The following is an 18,806-nucleotide window of genomic DNA, read 5'->3' on the forward strand; positions in this document are numbered from 1 at the left end:
AGACGAACAGTTTTGACAGAAAAATTCATTTAACATAATAAAAATGACACTAGAATGAACAGTTTGAAGCTAAATCTGAAAAACTGTTTAACTCTTTGAAAATGCCCGAAAACAGGAGAAAATCACTGGAGGAAATGTTGCTTCAGTGCTGTTTACTTCTACGTCTTTCATGAACTTGAGTTTCAAATGCTTCAGGCACAATAGCTGGACATATTATGTAATTAGGTTACAGGTGTTAGGATCGCTGTTGATTTGATGGCAGAGTAATTAGCAATGTGTTCAAAGCCGCATTAGTCCATAAGCCTGCAATTACTCAGAGATGTAGCCACCAAAGAGAGTGATGCATCTTCAGGGTTGCACACAGAGTTTCAAATGCAGCCCTTTTGGTAGGACAAAAAGGCTGTCAAATTTAACAACACAGAATCAGAATTTCAAAGTCAGTGCTACCCAAGAATCTAATCCTGTAAGGAAGCTGGATGTTACATTTCTACCTTTCTGTTCTTTAAAACTCTTGCCTTGAGCTCTGGTCACTAAGCACAAAACCAAAGAAGTGAGTTTGGTGCTCTAAGAGTGGAAACTCAATTGAATGATAACCAATAATAATACACAAAATATCCAGTTCTTCCCATATCAAAACTTGCTAATAATGAAGATTTGTCATTTTAATCTGATCTCTGAAGTATGTCTTGACTTGGACAAATCAAGGAAGTCCAGAAATAATTGAGCTAGCTCTAGTGCCAAAAGCATTCTAGCTACAGGAGCAAGGAGAGATTTTTGGCCTAACTGGATAAGTTAACTCCTTCAGATCTTAGCACAAGACTTTCTAAATCCCAAAACACCTTGCAGAGCTCTACAATACCTAGAAGGAAGGACATGGGGATGTGCGAGAAGATACACCTCTAACTTCACTGTGCTTTGGTGCTTGGGATACTTGGTTCGTGTCTCATTAGTAAATTTTCATTTGTCAATTACAATAAACATTTTTGTGAACTGAGTTATAGAGAGACTTAAACATCACTAATCATACTCTGATACACAAAGGGACAGCAGTCTGGTTGTTTCTGTTAGGCTCTCTGTGCATTTGTATGTTCTCGTAAAGGTAACTTGTGTTACCTTTCAAAAATATATCTGAAGTCAGATAATGTTTGTAGAGGTTGTTATAAAAAAACAAAAAACAAAAAAAGAAGGTAACTGCTAGACTTATAGTCTTTAAAAACTCTTCAAACATCTCTGCATTTTCTTAACTTCCCTGAAGGTTTTTGTTGCCCGGTACATTCACAATCTAGAAACTACATAACAAGATTAACAAATGTTAGTCAATAAATCAGTGTCTTTTACTATAGATCCAGATAACAATCTAAGCTTTTCCAGATGAGTGTGTTAGGTAGAAAGCATTTTGTTGCTCTTAGTCAAACACTTCCTTGCACAGCTAAAAAACATCAACTTCATTTCATCCACTTTTGTAACCAAAATGCACACCTTGTCTCCACAGTGAACACTAGCAAACAGCATCAAGTGTCCTTGTTACTAGGATGTTGCAGACATCTATATTCATATTTCAGAAGGTACTGATGCTTCTGATGAAATAGATTACTGTAGTGTCCTAAATCTAGCACCCAACAAGTGTGACAGACTCATGAGACACTTCAAAAATAGGAAGAGAAAACCATGTCTATAAAGCCAGGAACTGAAAGAAAACAATTATTAGAGTAATATGCAAGAGAGAAGTTCACTGTGGAATTCCTCTGTCAAAGCAAATGCTGAATTTAAAAGAGCAAATCTCTCAAAGTTCATTCAGCATTTACATCTTCACTATCCCTAGGTTTCTTGGATGGTTGTTTTATGCCATCAACCATCATTGGAAAACATGGTCTGATATGCAAGCATTAAAACATTGAACAAAATCCTGTAAAATAAAGTCTCATTTCAACGCAAGAGAATTTTTTTTCTGGTACTGCAACAAGCTTGAGCTAACTTCAGTCTACTTCTGAAAAGACTCATTGTTTATCCAGAGAGGTGCCCTCTGCCTTAGCACTGCACCGCATCATGAAGGGTTCTTCCAGATGGGGTCCTCACAGCTCTGCTTTCACAGTCCTTTCAGCAAACCTTCACTCTGCAGCTGACTAGTTTCTCCTCTGCATGACACACAGTGTTGCACTGCTGCTAAGTATCTTCTGCTCTGTTTCATATACTCCATGGCTAAAAAGAAGCCAGTAAGGGGTTAAGCTGAAAATACCATGTCCTGCCTCCCCGGCTCAAAGATTGATTTGATCATTCTTCAGGGATTCCCTCTTGTATGAGTCACAGTTAAGACAGACTCCCTACGCAAGGAGGCCAGGATAATGCCATTCCTCCAGAGATTACAACAGCTGAGGGCTAGCTCTGAAGACAGAGAGCTTGGGACTCACGCTTGGAAAAACATTCAGCATACCACAATGCACTCAGCAGACTTAAAGAAATTATTCAGACAGAAGGAAAAAAACCACAGAAGCCAAACACAACGTGTTCTCAAACTCTCTGCGTTAACCAATTAAGTATGCAGACTAGCATAAATTAGACAAGCTCTCAGAGGCTGCCTCCTGGCTTGGGAACTCTGCCTGAATAAAGACTGAAAACATGAACTCATGCAGTATAGTGCTTAAATTTCAAATCAAGGATATTTTCCCTTTATGAGTGCAATTATTCCTGTGATCTGTTACTTTGTAATAGCTGTATTTGGCTGTTACTCACTAGGAACGTGATTAACATTCTGAATTCAAAAACAAAAGCAGCAACAGTGGCAAAACTAATGAACGTCTCCAGCTAATCACAAAAGTTCATAACCAACTTTCTAAGAGAAAGAGAAACTATGCTGGTGCTCCTTCTCTTGACCTAGTTTCAAAGACATGGAATAGCTTAGAGGGAAACACTGCTTGCTGATTTTCAAAAGTAAAGGCTGGGAATGCTTTTTCATTTCATATTATATACAGAACCTCTGCTAAAAAAATGAGCTGGAACAATCTGTCACTAAGACAATGATGCACCAGGCTTGTTTGTTTTAAATGCATCAAGCCGTGTTATACAAAGTAGCACACAACTCACCACAGAGTCCATAGAAATTGCACTGGATTTGCTGGCAAAATTCTTTTTTGTGAGCCATTCCTAGCAACACAATTGCCTTACAAATCAGTAGCTGGGCAGCTTAGAGATTAATGCAGGCTAGGTGTTCCAGGAGATGCTTTTAACTATAAAGGCTCAGCCCCACAGTGTCCTTCCACATGGCAGTACTGCCTTGCAATCGCACCAAATCTCCTGTGGCAGCACTAAAATGAAGCAGGCAGTTTCAAATCAGATCTTTTACTGCTGACTTAATGATACTGATTACTCTTCAATGGCAGCAGCTCACTGACTGACTCCTGCAGTGCTTCCACCCGCTTCACGCCCAGGAGTCAGAGAGCAGGGGGATCTCTGGTGATGTCTCCATGTAGGGGAGACACTCCTGCATGGCTCTGTCCTACCAACCCATGCACCAAGCAGCTTGCTCACTGGGTTTTCCAGAGTGACAGGCAAAGCCTTTAGATAATTTAATTCCTCACCAGCAGACTCAGTGTGCAACTACACACTCCTTCATTTCTCATGATTTTTTAAAAATGTTGCATATATTATTTTTTCTTGATCTACATGCTTTGTATGCCTTTGTATGCTGCCTTTGTGCAGCCTCCAATTCCCTTTGCTTGAGGGAGATATCTGTCTGGCTAGACAGAGCAAGGGTGGCCTTGTTTTGTACTTTTGTAATTTAAGTCAATACAGTGAGCATCCTGCTTTGTCCAAATCCACACTGTGGTACCTGTGAGTGAGCAAGGAGCATTCCCATTATAGTTCTTTGGTACAGGATAGTTCTGATATTTTTCTGACACAGTAAAAGATGAGGACAGAAAACGAGTAGGAAAGAAAGCACTGTTTGACATGTTCTCCTTCCTGTCATGAGAAATATCCAGGACTTAGCTCCTGAAATGTCACACTAACCCAATTCTGTGCAGGGAATGAAGTTTAAATACAAAGTGCACAGGACCACTCTTCTATCTCCTTGCTCTAAACTCAGATTTTTATGCTGCAATATTGCCCCCTTTTTTTTTTTTTTTTTTAAACTTTCTGAAGAAGCCAAGAAGCATCCAGCTCACTCCACAGCCTCCATGAGTGCAGCGTTGTACCTGGGGCTGCAGGAAGGGCTCATGACGGCTCTGCCTCAGCCTGATGCCTACTTTTGGTGACTTGGAGCATGCTGTGAACCTTCAGGGAAGGCCCCCACTTGTCCCCTGGGTGCTCTAGAGCAGTGCTCTAGTCAGGGGGGAGGGTCTCGTGTCTCCTCAGTCCCCTCCCCACCGGGGCTCCCCTTCCTACTGCTCTGCTGACACCACAGGGCTGGCCTGAGGAGCGCCCAAGATGCTTGAAAGTGCAGGGGGGGGCCTCAGCCGGCAGCTGAGGAATCCGTGGCTTGAGCCAGTGCCACGGAAACCCTTTCCAAAACAAGACTCCAAGCTATCCTTAACTATCTCGTTTCAGAGCCTGACTTTGACTCACAGCCTTGCTCCCACTCCACCATGCAGGCGTTACAAGGAATGCCACTGCGGGCCTCCAGTGCTCTTCCACTGTTGCTCTGCTGCAGAAACAGCCTCATTGCTGCCTGCCTGTGTCTACATCTGCTGCAGCATGAGGCCTCGGTGCTGGGCACGGCACAGACCACTCTCAAGCCTTATCCCAGAAATGTGGAAAACATACTATGCGCAGAGGAAAATGTGATTATGGGGATGATGCTATCACCATTTGGCCAGGATTTTGTAACGGGGGGAAAGGCAGACATGAGTCTAAATTGAAAAGACATACCTGGTGCTTTCTCCAAAAAGATGACTTTCGAGTCTTGCAGAAAGTTATGGCCGGTCAGAATCATTTTCTTCCCTCCAGTAACAGGAAAGCTGTCAGCACTTTGCTTCTCCACCAGAGGCAGTTCTTGGGCAGATCTCTGAGCTGGAGAGGTATATAAAAGAAAAAAAAAAGAAGAAGAAAAAAAGCAACCACAAACACACAAAAATAAATAAATATTGCATTAGTAAGAGACTTAATGCTTGCAATCCTTACTCTCATAAGATAAGCTGAGTTTGATAGAAAAACAAGGAACAGTCAGAAGATCTGTAGGAAACATGGTTTCCAAGTGCCTTTGTCATAAACAATACCGTTATCAAATATAGCGGCACAGATTCAAAAAGCTCACAAAAAAACCCAAGCTGTTTAAGTTTAAAACTCAGCTTGATCTGTACTGTGCCAAAAAGAGTACTTTTAGTGAAATTTGTTCATTTAGAGTGATTTATCTGAGAGACAAAAGAATGCTTCATCTGTCAAATATATGCCACGCATTTACAAGGCATACACGAGAACAAGACGATCCACATCCAAACTGCATTTCTGTCACTACAACCATATTTTCAATTCTGCAAATTGACTTTTAGCAGTAGCTATGAGCCTCACAATCCAGCATAGGTTCATGGTTTAGAAAGCGTATTTCCACCAACACCTGAGTGCCAAAGCATACATTCATGCAAACAGAAACCGTATTCTCGTGGCAAATATTTTATCATCCAAACTGTGACATGGAGTGAGCACGGCTGAACTTCAAGGGATGATGTGACATTTTATCCAGATTACATGGTTACTCCTGGTGTCATATGCACTAAGAGATGCATGAAGTTTTTGGCACCAGCTTATTCCACATTCTGCACTGGAAATAACGCCAGCACTTTTTTTTCCCTCCTGTTTTCCATTCCTTTGAGGAACCATGTACCATGCGTTTGCTCATCATACTCAAAACTGCAAGTCACAGATAGAAATCCAAGTGGCTTCATATTTAGTGGCCTCTTGAATTTTGCGCATTTGGATGGACTGTTCAGGATGTATTCAAACTGTGGCCTTATCTTGCTACATAGCAATTTAAAAAGTCTCATCAGCTACTGCAAGGAGCAGGATGAAACCATGGCTTCTCCTTTTTTTTTTCTTTTTTTTTTCCTTGATGTCTATTGACCTAAAGCTTTTTCAAAAAAGAAACAGGGAAAATTATTCATCTCACACATATCCTGGACAGAAGATATGGCTTTATGTCAGTCTACCTGTTATAGGTATGGAGACTCTGCTATTCTTCAAAATAACATTGGCATATCTTAATATAACTTCCTTCCCACCACCACCACTTGTTTATTTAAATGAATGACTATGAAGGAAGAAGGCTATAACTGTTGGTAAAACAACACTGCTCTTTCTTACAAAGCTTGCTTTTCTTATAGACTCAGACTATCAGAACGGCATCAGTGCTGCCCTGCAAAAAAGGATGGAGTACCATTGTCGTCTGCGACAACGTACTAAGGCTTCCCTTCCGTCCGCACCTCCATGTGCAGGGGTATACAGGACACATACATGGTATGTAGCGCCAAAATGCCCCTGCACGCGGAGGTGGGGACGGAAGGGAAGCTTTAGTACGTTGTCGCAGACGACATACCATCACTGGTCTTAAAGTCTGTCACTGATGACACTGCTTTAGCAAGAGGAATGCAGGGATGCTCTTTCCTGGAGCTTCGCTATTAACAATCCCTAGAAAAATACCATGCCAAGCAGCTTGAGCCAGGGTGTCAGCTCTGGTATATTGCTAGCCCTTCATCAAAGTGTTCTGATTTTGTTTGCTGATTTTTGCTTTATGCTGGGGAGAGAGAGTGACTAGGACATGATAGCTGTTTTCCAGAACTCTTATGGTAGCTGCCTGTATGATATGAAGTCACCAAAAAAACAAGTTGTCAATTCCAGGTCTATTGTTAGCTTAACAGTACTGTTTTTGCTACACATTTTTTTCTAAAGCAAAGGTATTTTGTCATCAATACTTTTGTCAATACTTTTTTGTCATGCATTTTTGCAAAATAGAGCAAGGTTCATTGACTAGACAGGTACAGCAAAACAAGTGGTTAGCATGTTGATGGACAAAGGCTGCATGCTGAGTGACGCAACAGTTAGCAAGAGAAAGATTTGTTGTTACTTACAGCACTCGATAGGGTTGGAGGCTACTTGCAAAGAGAGGGTCCTCCCGTTGGACTGCGGGATGTGAACTCGGAAGACCAACCGCACACGTGTGTTCTTCCGCCCAATGTCTGTTTCTCCCTTTCGCAGCTCGATGTCTGAGTTTCTGAGCTTTAATATTCCAGCACAGTCAATGCTACCCAAAAGGAAACACAGAGCAATTCAACTCATTTCAAGCAGACTTCAGAAGGACATAAGTATGCAGTTTCCTCCCTCTCTCCTGTACATCTTCTGTGTCTGACGCAGCCCCATGACCAAGCTAAACACAGCAGACTTCATCCACAAGCAGCTCAGTTTAGGCTATCAGTAGTAACACATAGCAGTTAGAGTTGAGCACACAAATGTAGGATGTTACTTCAATAGCCAGAGGGAGAAAATGCAAAAGATCCTCCCACCCCAACGCATCCTGTAAGGATTGAGCTTACAGGCTAGCTGAAGTGCAAAGAAATAGACTAAAGAAGTCCACGGAATAGGACATTACTGCACACAGTGTTACAAACTTAGAATGCAGACATACTAACAATTTCACATGTTATGGCTAATTTGGATAAAAACATCCCATGATTTTTATGCTAGAGCAAAGTCCTGACAATGCTTATTATTGAGCACAGTTCTCATTGAGTCAGTCCTACTGTCAGTGGGCTAGTATTTGAGCGAATTTGTAAGTCATATGCTGAGAACTGAGCTGAAGCTTTGCATGAAAAAAATAAACTCTAGGTTTCCCCTCTACATTAGAGAAAAATGTGCTTTTTGTCAGAAAGAACTCCTGCTATTTCTGACCTCTCTTACTCCTATTTTTCAATTTTGGTTTTCTTGTGAATGAGTCAGAATTTCTGTCAAAGCAAATTCCAACAGAGAAAGTTCACAGAACAAAAGATAAATAAACAGACACACTCAAAAACCCACTGCAAAAATACCTCTGCTTTGGTTAAGACTACAAAGTCTGCACTGCAGTTTATTCTGGGTACTGGTCTCTGGCATGCATTTTATTACACTATGTATAGTTTAATTTTATTTTGAATTAAAGAGTTTAATTCCTCCTCCAGACCTTTGAAGCCCAGTTCTGAAGCAAACTGCAAACAAGAACTATGGCAGCCTGGTTTTGACCTGCATCTTTTTTTGAAGTATAGATTTCAGCATAACAAAAAGACCTTTGCTGGTACGATCGAAGAAACTAATGAATGTATTAATGCTTCTTAACAAAGCATATTAGGAGAGGAAGCCATAGAATTATGAAATATTTGCACGTTTGTCAGAATTCTATGCAGTAGTCCATGTGATACAGAAGCAATGATGCGCATCTCACTATTGTCTCTTTCATAGCAAGAGTTGTAAAACAACACCAAAAAAATTAACAATTGGTTCAGACTCTGTAAGGTACAGAGAAGCATGTAAATTCAGGCTTGTAAAGTCATAGATATTAAAATTTGAAATTGATAGGAGCAGTTAAATGTGCAAAGTTAAAATATGCAGATGAGCTTCACCGTTTCATAATATGAAAGCCTAAAAACACAAAGTATCTGTGACAAAAGTCTTTGGCTCTAAATTTCAATTCATTTTTAGCACTACATGATGTTTTAGAGTATTGACATATAAGGCTTATATAAGCCAAAGCACTGTTTGTGGTTCTTGGGAGAACTACTATGATCTGGCACATGTGTCATGAAAATACTCAGTTTGGTTCCAGAACTGTGTGACTACCTTTATTCTAAAGGGAAAGATGACAGAGACAGTATTAATGTGCCTATATGGCCAAAAATATTATTCAAACTGGATAAAAAAAGGGCAAAAAAAATATTTTCTGGGCACAAACTAGAGAAATTTCAATAACTTCAACAGAATTGTGCCAGCTTACAATGACAGAAAATGGGGTCACTAATTTTGCATGCTTGTCACGACTTAACACAAAGAAGTGACAGAGGTCCTCAGGTCTTGAGTGATGATCCTAATCCCAGCTGGCAATGCAGTTAATCACATTCTAGTTCTTCTATTTACATGATGCACTCCAGCACATGTTGCGCATGACACTGCAAACCAGCTTTTAATAACTGCTACATGCAGAAGGGCTTCAAGTGTCTGATACCATTTTTCACTTCATTAAGGTGAAGAAAACAGTGTATGAATAACAAGGAGTAAAATCGTGGCTTTTGAAAGCTCCCTGGGATTTCCCATGGTCTTTGTTGTGGTGGGGCCTGCTTTCTTTCTGTTTATTTACCTATCTTTTCTGTCTCCCTGTAAATACACACAAACATGTATACGTGCACATTTATACACCAGAAGATGTACATACGAATTCCTCCCAAGGCAGGTTATTTGGAGAAGGGTTAGCATCACTGAATGAGGGTTGAAGAAGGGAGTGGATTAAATCATACGGAGGGTCTTGTTTATGTCACATACCCAGCTCGATATTGGATGCCTTATACACAATTCTATAATGAAATTTACCTGTGTGTGTCGGTGCTGTGGCCATTAACACTCAGATTCCTATTAATTCAGAAGTTCTTAGGTGTGGATGCTTGCTTTCCTGCATGGGAAAACTCATCCCGGTTTAGTAACTGCATTCTCTAAGTTTTAACATCTTTACTCCTTTCCTAAAAATTTTGCTTCTAAACCAAATGCCACTGGAAAAATGTGGATATTTATTACATAAGAACTAAGAATGGTTTTGTTTGTCTTGAAAAAGGCTTGGTTACTTGGAAATGTCCTCTAAGAGGTTCCATTGACAGCCAAAGATAAATTTTAATAGGCCCTGCTCCTTGTGCTAGCACATACAGGAGTAAGAGGTGTCATATTTAGAAACTAAATGCAGGAGCTGAGGTAGGAGATATTTAGAGCTTGGTAACCGAGACACTTATTTTAAATGGCAAATAAGCACATTGGCTGAAACTCTAGAATGAAAGCAATCAGTTGTCATAAATATTTGCAAAGATCATTTTGTTGTTAAGCTGATGAGAGGCAGTTTGTCGTGGCAAAGTTGTGAAAACCTACTACTACTGAGAGGATTTAAAAAAAAGGACAGAATAAGGAAAATAGCATATAAGGAAAAAAAATAACACAAAACAGAAGCAATTAAGTGGGAAGACCAAGAGGAAACTGCTAAGCAGTCACGTATAGTGTCTGGGTCTTACGTTGCTCTCATGTTGTTCTCTGGAAGAAGTGGGATTTCCAAGACTTTGGTGTTGGAAAGTATTGTTTCGTGGCTGGTGGTGGAAACAGTCTTCCCAGTGATTCGATGAACCTGGTAGAAAGCATGGGGTCGCAGCAGGCGGTCGTCTGCAGTCCCAATGAACAACTGTAGCGTGAGGGGCTCACTTTCTAAGTAACCGTGCAGCTGGCAAGAGAACAGAAAACACCCACTGAGCACCATGGACATAAACTGCTAGGAATCAATTAAATTTTTATAAGCAGGAGAGTCTAATTCAAGAAAAGAACTTGTGACAGGTGCTATGTGTTAAGTTTCCCCCTTCAATTTTTCCTGTAATGTAATATTGGTACAATAAAAAGGTGCACTCAGAAAATGTCTCATTATCCTGGATGCCTGAGGCACTTTAGATGAGGTGAACTTTTGTGCGCTCCTGCTATGTCCACAGAAATCTTTGCATAAATTCTGTTGCAGAGTTTGGCAAAAAAACAATGCAGTCAATGCTCATCCGCAGTAGTGACGGTGGCAACGCCAAGAGGGTTTGCATGTGGAAAGAGCATAGATGATCCATCTCTGAACTTGCTCAGTTGTTCCAAGGGTGGAGGATGTGCAGGACACTTCCTCTCGCTGATTTTTATGTCAATAAAAACTGGAACAGAATGGAGACAGATCATGTGTACACAGCTCATTGCTCACCATGTGTGCAAATTCATCTTATAATTGCACAGAAATCTCACTGAAGCTACTGAGCCTGACTTGAGCCTCATTCCTGTTACAGTGACAACTCTGATGCCAACAAGAGTTATTTCTACTACACGTCAAAGCAGGAGTAGCGGCTACCCTCTATACTGTCGCCCTGAAGAAGCCACCTGGGGTTTATGCCGGTGCAAAGGCCACAGCCCAGTTTGCCTAGGGAGAGCAGACAGCACAAGAGTGAGCCGCATGCATCCCACTCCTCTGTCACCAGCACACCTCTGCTCCAAAGCACAGGGCCTCGTGGCTTTGCCGCTCAGTGTTTAAGCCAAGGCCAGCCTAAACTCTGTGAAAAACAAGAATACAGCAGATGCTGCCAAGTAGAGGCTGTCTTCAAGCAGACACGAACTGAGCTCCACACCTGCCAGTTTGGCTCACCTGGCTGACTTCTCATCTTCAGTCTATGACGGTCTTCAAGATCAGCCCTGGCTGTGGTAAAGCCCAGGATGAGCAAGCTCAGTGAGCCCAAAAGACTGGCATGAGGGGTGCACAGTTTTTTGGCAGGGAAATAATTCAATTGAGTGCATCTGCTCCAATGCCTGGCAAAAACTGGCAGGTACCAGGCTGGCTCATACTGCCATGCCACGCAAAGGGAGCTTGCTGCTGCATGCAGAATGTGTCCCAGGCAGGCAGAGAGGTTTTACAGTTTCCTCTCCTCACACCTCCTGACTGACCTCAGTGTGCTTGCCACACCATCACTTCAGCCAGTCAGCTCAGGCAGCTATACCCTTTTGCAGCAAGCCAGGACACAGAGATCACAGCGCAGTGGCTCCCAGAAGCATGCTCAGGGACTGTGCCTGCTACAGGCCCCAACCACATCAGCTGCCAGCACTCACGCTGAGCTAATCCCAGCCACATGGGATTTGTGCCACATGGGATTCCCAGTCCCATGTTCCTCTAGCTCTTCCATCTCACACTACTCTACCATTTCTTCATGCTACCACCTGACACTGGGGAACAAGCCCTCAGAATAACTGTCTTGCACCTGAGAGCTGTGAAGCTCTGCATTGTGGGAAGGGAGGATGCAGCAGCTGCAAGAGAGAGGAGCATGAACCAGGTGGGCAGTAACAGGACGTACATAGTGCTGAGGAAACATTCTCGCTCTGTTATACATGTAGTTTTCTCTGCTAATATTTCAGGTGGGATAGGCCAGGCTTTCAGGAGCTGTATAGCATCACTACACCATCACTAACTCAGATGGTTCTAAAGTATACCACTGATTACATCTTGGTGAGCAGGAACACTTTTAATTTATGGTCTAGGAAAGTGCAAACAAAGCCACTTCTCCACAGCTTTTTATTTATTTTTCCACAGAGGATCTGCTGGGTGGGCCTCTCCCATGATCCTGGATCACGCAGGAGGATCTGCTGCCATTTCTTTAATGTGCGTAGCTCTTTGTGGAGGAGGCTGGAGGCTCTACTGCTTTCATTAACTCCTCCACACCTCTTCCCTGTCTCCAACGCAGGCATTGTCAGAACGGTGGAGAGAGGAAAACAGATCTCAACCTCAGCCCTCACAGAGGTGCCGTGGTCTGTGTCTTTCAGTTCAGTTGCCAGCCTCAGAGCCAGGAGCAGCAGGGGACAGGCTGCTTCTCTGCTGGGTCACAAGCAAACAGTGGCAGTGACTTTCTAATTTGCTGCTTGAATAACTGCAAGAAGCTGCATTTCCAAGATTTCAGTGGGAAACCTTAACAAAAGGTGTTTTTCTCCAGCAGGAGTTTGAAACATGCCTGCCATGAGGCTGAGCTTCGTGATACTGCAGCAGTCCTCAGCTCTCCTGCCTTTGACCCCACTGTAAGTCATCTCTGCAGCCACTGCCTGTACCAAAACAGTGCACTTCCCCTTCCAAAACAAGGTAGTTCTCAAAACACATGGCTCCTATGTCTGGCAGCAGAAAGATTCTCAACATCAAGATCTGTGCTATGCTGCAAAAATAGAATTTTATGGTTTTAACTCCCAGATTGTAGAGATGCAGTCTGAGCAGCTTGTGTGCTTCCAGCACAGCTGGCAACCACGGGGAAGCCACCGCCTTACTCAGCACATCTCTGTCCCCGCGTGCCTTGCAGCCGTAGCTGTTTACTACTGCCACTGACTTGAGCAGGGCTAGCAGAGTGACCTGGATTCAGCCCGGACTGAGCTCACACCGCGTCAACATTTCTAGAGTCTCAGCATCGAGGCCATGGTGACAGAGGAGACACGGGGTACTGCTGAGTATTTTTGATCGTAAGCATAATGCAGGTTCACAGAGGAAAAAGTACTAAAGTGTGACACACAAACCGATTAAATTTCTACAGGAAGCTGCTGGAAGAAAAAACTACGTAGCTATGCATTACCAGCAGTGACTTCTCCAACTTGTTACGGAGGGTGCTTTTTATGGAGTGTGTAAAATTAAAACAAACCCATATTGAATTACAAGGCTGCTTAAAAAGTAAAAATAGACCAGCAAGTAACTTAAGCCTCAATTCGGCAAAAGCAAAATCACACACTGAGTTGCCCATGTGTTTTTCTGAATCAGGGCAAATGGGTCAATAAGTGTTAGTCTTGCTTTGGGTTCTGGCATTTCAGGCTTTATCTTTAAATCAGAACTTAGCTACTGCTGTATCTTGTAACCTACTTGTGAGTCTCAGCCAGTATTTTTCCCACAGGTTTTTTACTAGGAATCAACCTAAAATGCAAAGCCCTCACCTTTGTATACCTGCCCTCCCACAAGAAGAGTCTAAATGCTGGAAAATAAATATTAAGCACGTTTTGCATTGTTTTTTAAACAGTGTGATCTTCAAACTAGATTTATGATTTTATTTCTTTTTTAAAGGTCCTGTTGTACACCTCTGCTGGGCTTCACTAAGCCATGAGCTTTCTCTGGATACATCATACATCACTAACTCATCCAGTGTCTAGGAGCTCTTCCCCATCTAGTAGTTCTGAATCTGAAGACAAACAGTGCTCAGCATGATGAACAAACACGAGCTTTCTTGAGACAGGAAGTGTCAAAAGCATCCAGGAAGCTTGCTAATCCAGTTACTGTACAGCTGATTTTGCAGCCACCAACACAGGCAAAATCCTCACTCAACTGTAAGTTTTATGTTCTGTAGTAGGAGACATCTGATCTCAAACACATATTTCCCTTTGTGTTTTACTCACTGCATCATATTCATTAATTTTATATTATGTGACAGTCTTATATTCCAATAGAAGCAATAACAGACAACAATGCAAGGATTAACATTTAAGGGGCACATACTGTGGATGACTAACTTCAAGTCATTCTCCCAGTGTACAATTTCTGTGACAGGCAATGTTGCACTTTGGAAGAGTTTTTGGCATGCTGTAGATGTCTGGAGAACCGGCAAGATTTTGCATACTTTCAGCAGGTACAGCAAGAATACTCTGTGGCTCCCCCAAAATGTAGAAGTGTGACATTACTGTCACATCATTCAGAAGAATGAAAAGGGGAGCAGTGGCAGTACAGGAAAAGCTGTAGTACTCTCGGCTGTTACATTTGTCAACAGGTTAAGGAAATAGCAAGCAAGGTGAACGTGAAAGGGGAAGGGGTAAAGGGGAACTAGGTATTTCTATTAGTTAGGAAAGATTTCACATGTTCACATACACGCATATTTTCCATGCATGCTCTGGAATACTGTACTTGGTATAAAGATTCTGTTTCCTGGCATGCAACACGGGATGCGTGCGTCAGACACCCTATTTTTATCTTTTTCTCTGTGTAACACAGTCCCAAAGCTGAAGCTCTTCTCATAATACCTCAGTGGCTGAGTACGGGTGACAAAGGCTGCCCTCAGCTGAAGGATTCATAAAAAAAAAAGATGTGCCTTTCCTATCAAGTATGCTTTGCTTGGCAATACCCAGATCCAAGTGGAAAGAACCATACATTCCCCTGATGTGGAAGTCTAAAGGGACTTTGCTCCAACTAAGGATCAAATGCACATTTGAATGAGTTTTTCTTCCCCATAAAGGTGAGAATACAGCAACTACCTGTTTTAATACAAAGTAGAGATGCAGGAAAAACTTGAGTATGTAGATAAGACCGCTGTGGTCAATGTTATTGGTTTTGAAGTGAAAGTAGGTCATGGTCTCCTCTCTTGACTGACCACTGACTAACCTGCTCTTTTCCTTTTTGAGCAACACTGTAAAAAATATTTGAACTAGTCTCCAATGATATTTGCATATGTATTGTCTGAAGCTGCCAAGATCAAAATCAGACTTAATTGCGGGCCTGTTTTATACTCCTCTCATTCTATCAAAAGCAATGCAGTCACCAGTAATTAACGTCCAGAACAGGACTGATCACGGTTAAGCTCTTCATCATCTTACATCATCTTACGCAAGAGTGAGAGAAGACTGCACCGCCTGGGTGACTACTGCACCACAGCAAGCTTTCTTTGGAATTCCTAAACCTCTCTGTCATCGTTTTCACAACACCCTCTCTCACCAACACCTCTTGGCTCTCATTAGTAAATTGCTGCTCATCTTGCTGCATGGTGCCAAAGAAAATCCCAGCCTTTCCCTTGGAGTGCACAATGTGGAATGGGCTTATTGTTCCAGCACGTCCAGGCAGTGTGGTACTGAATGCCAGGAGGCGTTCCTCTGACAGCCAGCAAATCACAAGGAAAACAGAACCATTTCTCCCAAGCAGCAAACATCTGACTGTGAGGTAGCACCTGATTTAGACCTACATCAATCATAAACTGAGGTTTATCGCAAACATGAGCATACCCAACCACAGGGTGTTCCTGTTGTATCCAAACAAGGTGCCTGGTACGTATCTACAAAATTTGGCAATCAGAATTGAACAGACCTGAAAACAAAAAGCAGAAGAAGCTGAAGTGTTTTTAACATAAACATCAGAAAAACAACAAAACCTCTCCAACCTCACTGCAGCTACTGAATTGTGAGGAATTTTTTCAGATGATGCGCCCCATCCAATATCTCAAATGCTATTTCAGAAACAACGATTATTCTAGAGACTGCAAGGAAAACTTCCACTATTTAAGCTAGGACATTTATTTTAAAAGCTGAAATATCCTGTGTGCTTCCGCTGAAGTACTTTGTGCTTTTGGCATGCTGAATTATCTGCTGAAATGCTCAGAAAGCTACCTGTCATAACTATAAGTTCTCTGTGCCTGGAAAGGCTCCTGGAGGCCGCTGAAAGAATGGTTCCATTCTGGTGGGAGACAGGGAGGCCATTATGGCCAGACGCACCAGCCAGGTACACCATCTGCACCCACTGACACAATCAGGAGAAAAAGGGCACTACTCTATGGAATTACTTTTCGGTGCACTTACAGGGAGTTCTGGAAAAAGACCACAGGCACACATGCTTCTTTTTTGCAGGCACCTAAACCAGTACGTTCCCCAGTCTCTAACTCTGTAAATATGTTAAATGAGTGTCGCTGCTGATTTAGGGCTTAATCCATTCCAATGTTTTCAGGACATCAGTTCCCACTAATACCAGTGTGGGGCACAACCAGCGACTTCATATCCATCCTCTAAACTAGTCAAGAGCTTGTGCTTGATATTGTCCAGGCTATTAAGTGCTGTGTTCTTCATGATAATGATGGGCAAAAAATCCATATGTAACATCTGTATCAGCAATCAGTTTGTAAATTTGTGTGCCTGTTCTTTGTGTATTTGATACATAATCAAGTCTGTGTGAAAATAAACCCATTTATACCTCTAAAAATAATAAGAAGAGTATCTACCTCCTCTTCTCCAACCATGCCACTGATGGCCATGCTGCCTGCATTCAGCAGTGCTTTACATATCTGTCAGTCTCACACATACTTTATAACTGTTCAAGGAATGATCTGTGCTAGAGAGTTAGTCTAGAGAGAACCATTAGCAAGACTAAACAGTCTGGCGAAGGAGGATTTCTTTTGCTTATTCTCTAATCAATGGTTTGGAATGCAAGTGCTGAACACTTTCAAAACAGGAAAATGTGATAAAATGTAAAATCTATAAAACAGTGAAATCTTTGAAGTAATTGCTGCTTGTCTCTTTAAGCTAGAGCTTCAAGAACTCGACAAAATAGCTTTACTGCAATCTGTCTCAATCAGTAGGTCTTTATTTTATATGGTAACTGCATGTGATAAATGATAAAAGAAATTGTCATATTTTAAAAATGTACCTAATATACAGCCTCAAAAACATAACATCAGTGAGTATTCAGTGTCTCAATTTTTCAAAAACAAATTGAAGATCGAGCTGTTTAAACTATAAAGAAAGTGCATAAACGTTTCAGGTATCGATTTTAGCTGTAAACACCAAGCATGCAAAAAACCAGAGTGATCACTCTGATTTTTAAGAAAAAATAATACTTTCAGCTACCACACAGAAGTATCTGGAGATGTAAGCTGTTACATCATGGGTTTAAATGGGTAGAAGGAAAAGTTGGTTTTCCAGGCAATGACTGTCATGTGAAGCAAAGGCACTGAAACCAAGATCAGGAGACCTGGAGATCTATTCTCATGTTCACTACAGGGATCCTGCCTGACCTTTGCTTGGGCAAGTCCCTTAGATCCCTTGCATTGGCTTCCCCTCAGCTGAATATGCCCAAGGACCTTTTGCTGAAGAACCAAAAAGGCAGGAAACTACTGCTCTGCAAAAAACTAAAAAATTAAATTAAAAGACTGGTTCATGAACTGCCGTGGTCCCTAACTCACAGTGGGCTCTTTTATCATCCCTGTTTCTTTCCAGCTTTAGCATCGTGCTCCTCACGTGGACATGTTTCGTCCACTACTGTACTACTAAAGTGCCCTCTATTCATTTTAGGGCTCCAGACCAGAACAGTGCAGGCTGCTGCAGCCCAAAGCACACCTAGGACTGGAAGCAGCGCAACACAAGAGGCAAACTCACGTGTTGACTAACATGACAGGCTCCCCTTCCCTTTGCCGGGAACCAGGCGAGCAAGAGAGGTTGCCAATTTTTTGATTAGGTCCAAAACCCAGGTCCAGACCACATGTCAGCATGGATGCAAATCAGAGGTGCTAAACTTGGGCCACTCAGGTGCTCTTGTACACTGTGTTCTCTAGAGAGAGCACAAGCCAAAAAAAGGGAGTATCTTATTCGAAACATTAGAGCAGAAGAACTTCAGTTAAAAACAACAACAACAACAACAAGAAAAAAATACCAGAAAACAAAACAACTGACCTGTTTTGTAAAAGCTGAGATTACCCTCTGGCCATAGTAGCTTCTCTGAATTTTATCTGACATGGTTGGCCAGAAAGAGTGTACCATTTATGCCCTGTATGACATAACATCCATGCCACTCTCCACAGTCCCTCACTCACTTCACATAAAAAAGTAACAGAAATTCCTACAGTTTTTGTGCTGCTTTCAAGATTTATTTTTCCTTTCTGGAAATCCATTTTGCTTGGATTCACTCAAACTCTGCTTTAAGATCCAAATGTTCAAGAGTTGGTCCACAAATAAAAATAAGACTGCTTATTCTTGCAAAGAGCTAAGCCTAGGCAGAGAGTGAGAGTTGGATGGAAGGAGTGAATGAAAAGCAGCCGGAGTGTGTTTTATGTGGCACTTTCTAGTGCTGCCACTTGGACTTAAATTCAGCAGTGCAGCAAAAGAGCAGCTGTTCACATCATGATGAGTAAAGATCTATATTAAACTTCCAGCTGCAAATATGCTGTGAGGAATTATTAATCTTAATGTAATAGAGATGCTCTGTACTCGGTCACTGGCTCTCAAGTCATTTCATTCTCCATCCCGGGAAAAACAGCCTTCGTGGCTGCTTCATGGCTCCCAGAACAGCCATGAGATCTCCTTCTCTAAACAGCCGCAAGATGCTGCTC

General features: G+C 42.0%; 1 protein-coding gene and 1 long non-coding RNA gene across 9 annotated transcripts in view; one reads left to right on the forward strand and one right to left on the reverse strand.

Moving 5' to 3' along the window:
- The window catches only part of NFATC1 (nuclear factor of activated T-cells 1), a 116,269-nt gene that overhangs the window by 60,640 nt on the left and 36,823 nt on the right, over positions 1-18,806 (reverse strand). For all 8 annotated transcript variants that reach the window (XM_021386527.1, XM_021386524.1, XM_021386522.1 and 5 more), the window contains exons 4-6: positions 10,221-10,423; positions 7,056-7,228; positions 4,864-5,004 (exon numbers count right to left, since the gene is read on the reverse strand). In XM_021386527.1, the coding sequence (XP_021242202.1) occupies positions 4,864-5,004; positions 7,056-7,228; positions 10,221-10,423 (517 nt within the window). The remainder of the gene's footprint in view (positions 1-4,863; positions 5,005-7,055; positions 7,229-10,220; positions 10,424-18,806) is intronic.
- On the forward strand, positions 11,372-16,659 carry LOC110393568. The gene is made up of 5 exons (XR_002435041.1): positions 11,372-12,044; positions 12,127-12,217; positions 12,302-12,370; positions 12,702-12,780; positions 13,799-16,659. It is a non-coding gene; the product is annotated as an uncharacterized LOC110393568 (long non-coding RNA).

Source organism: Numida meleagris, chromosome 2 (assembly GCF_002078875.1).
Source record: "Numida meleagris isolate 19003 breed g44 Domestic line chromosome 2, NumMel1.0, whole genome shotgun sequence".
Taxonomy (NCBI): Eukaryota; Metazoa; Chordata; class Aves; order Galliformes; family Numididae; genus Numida; species Numida meleagris.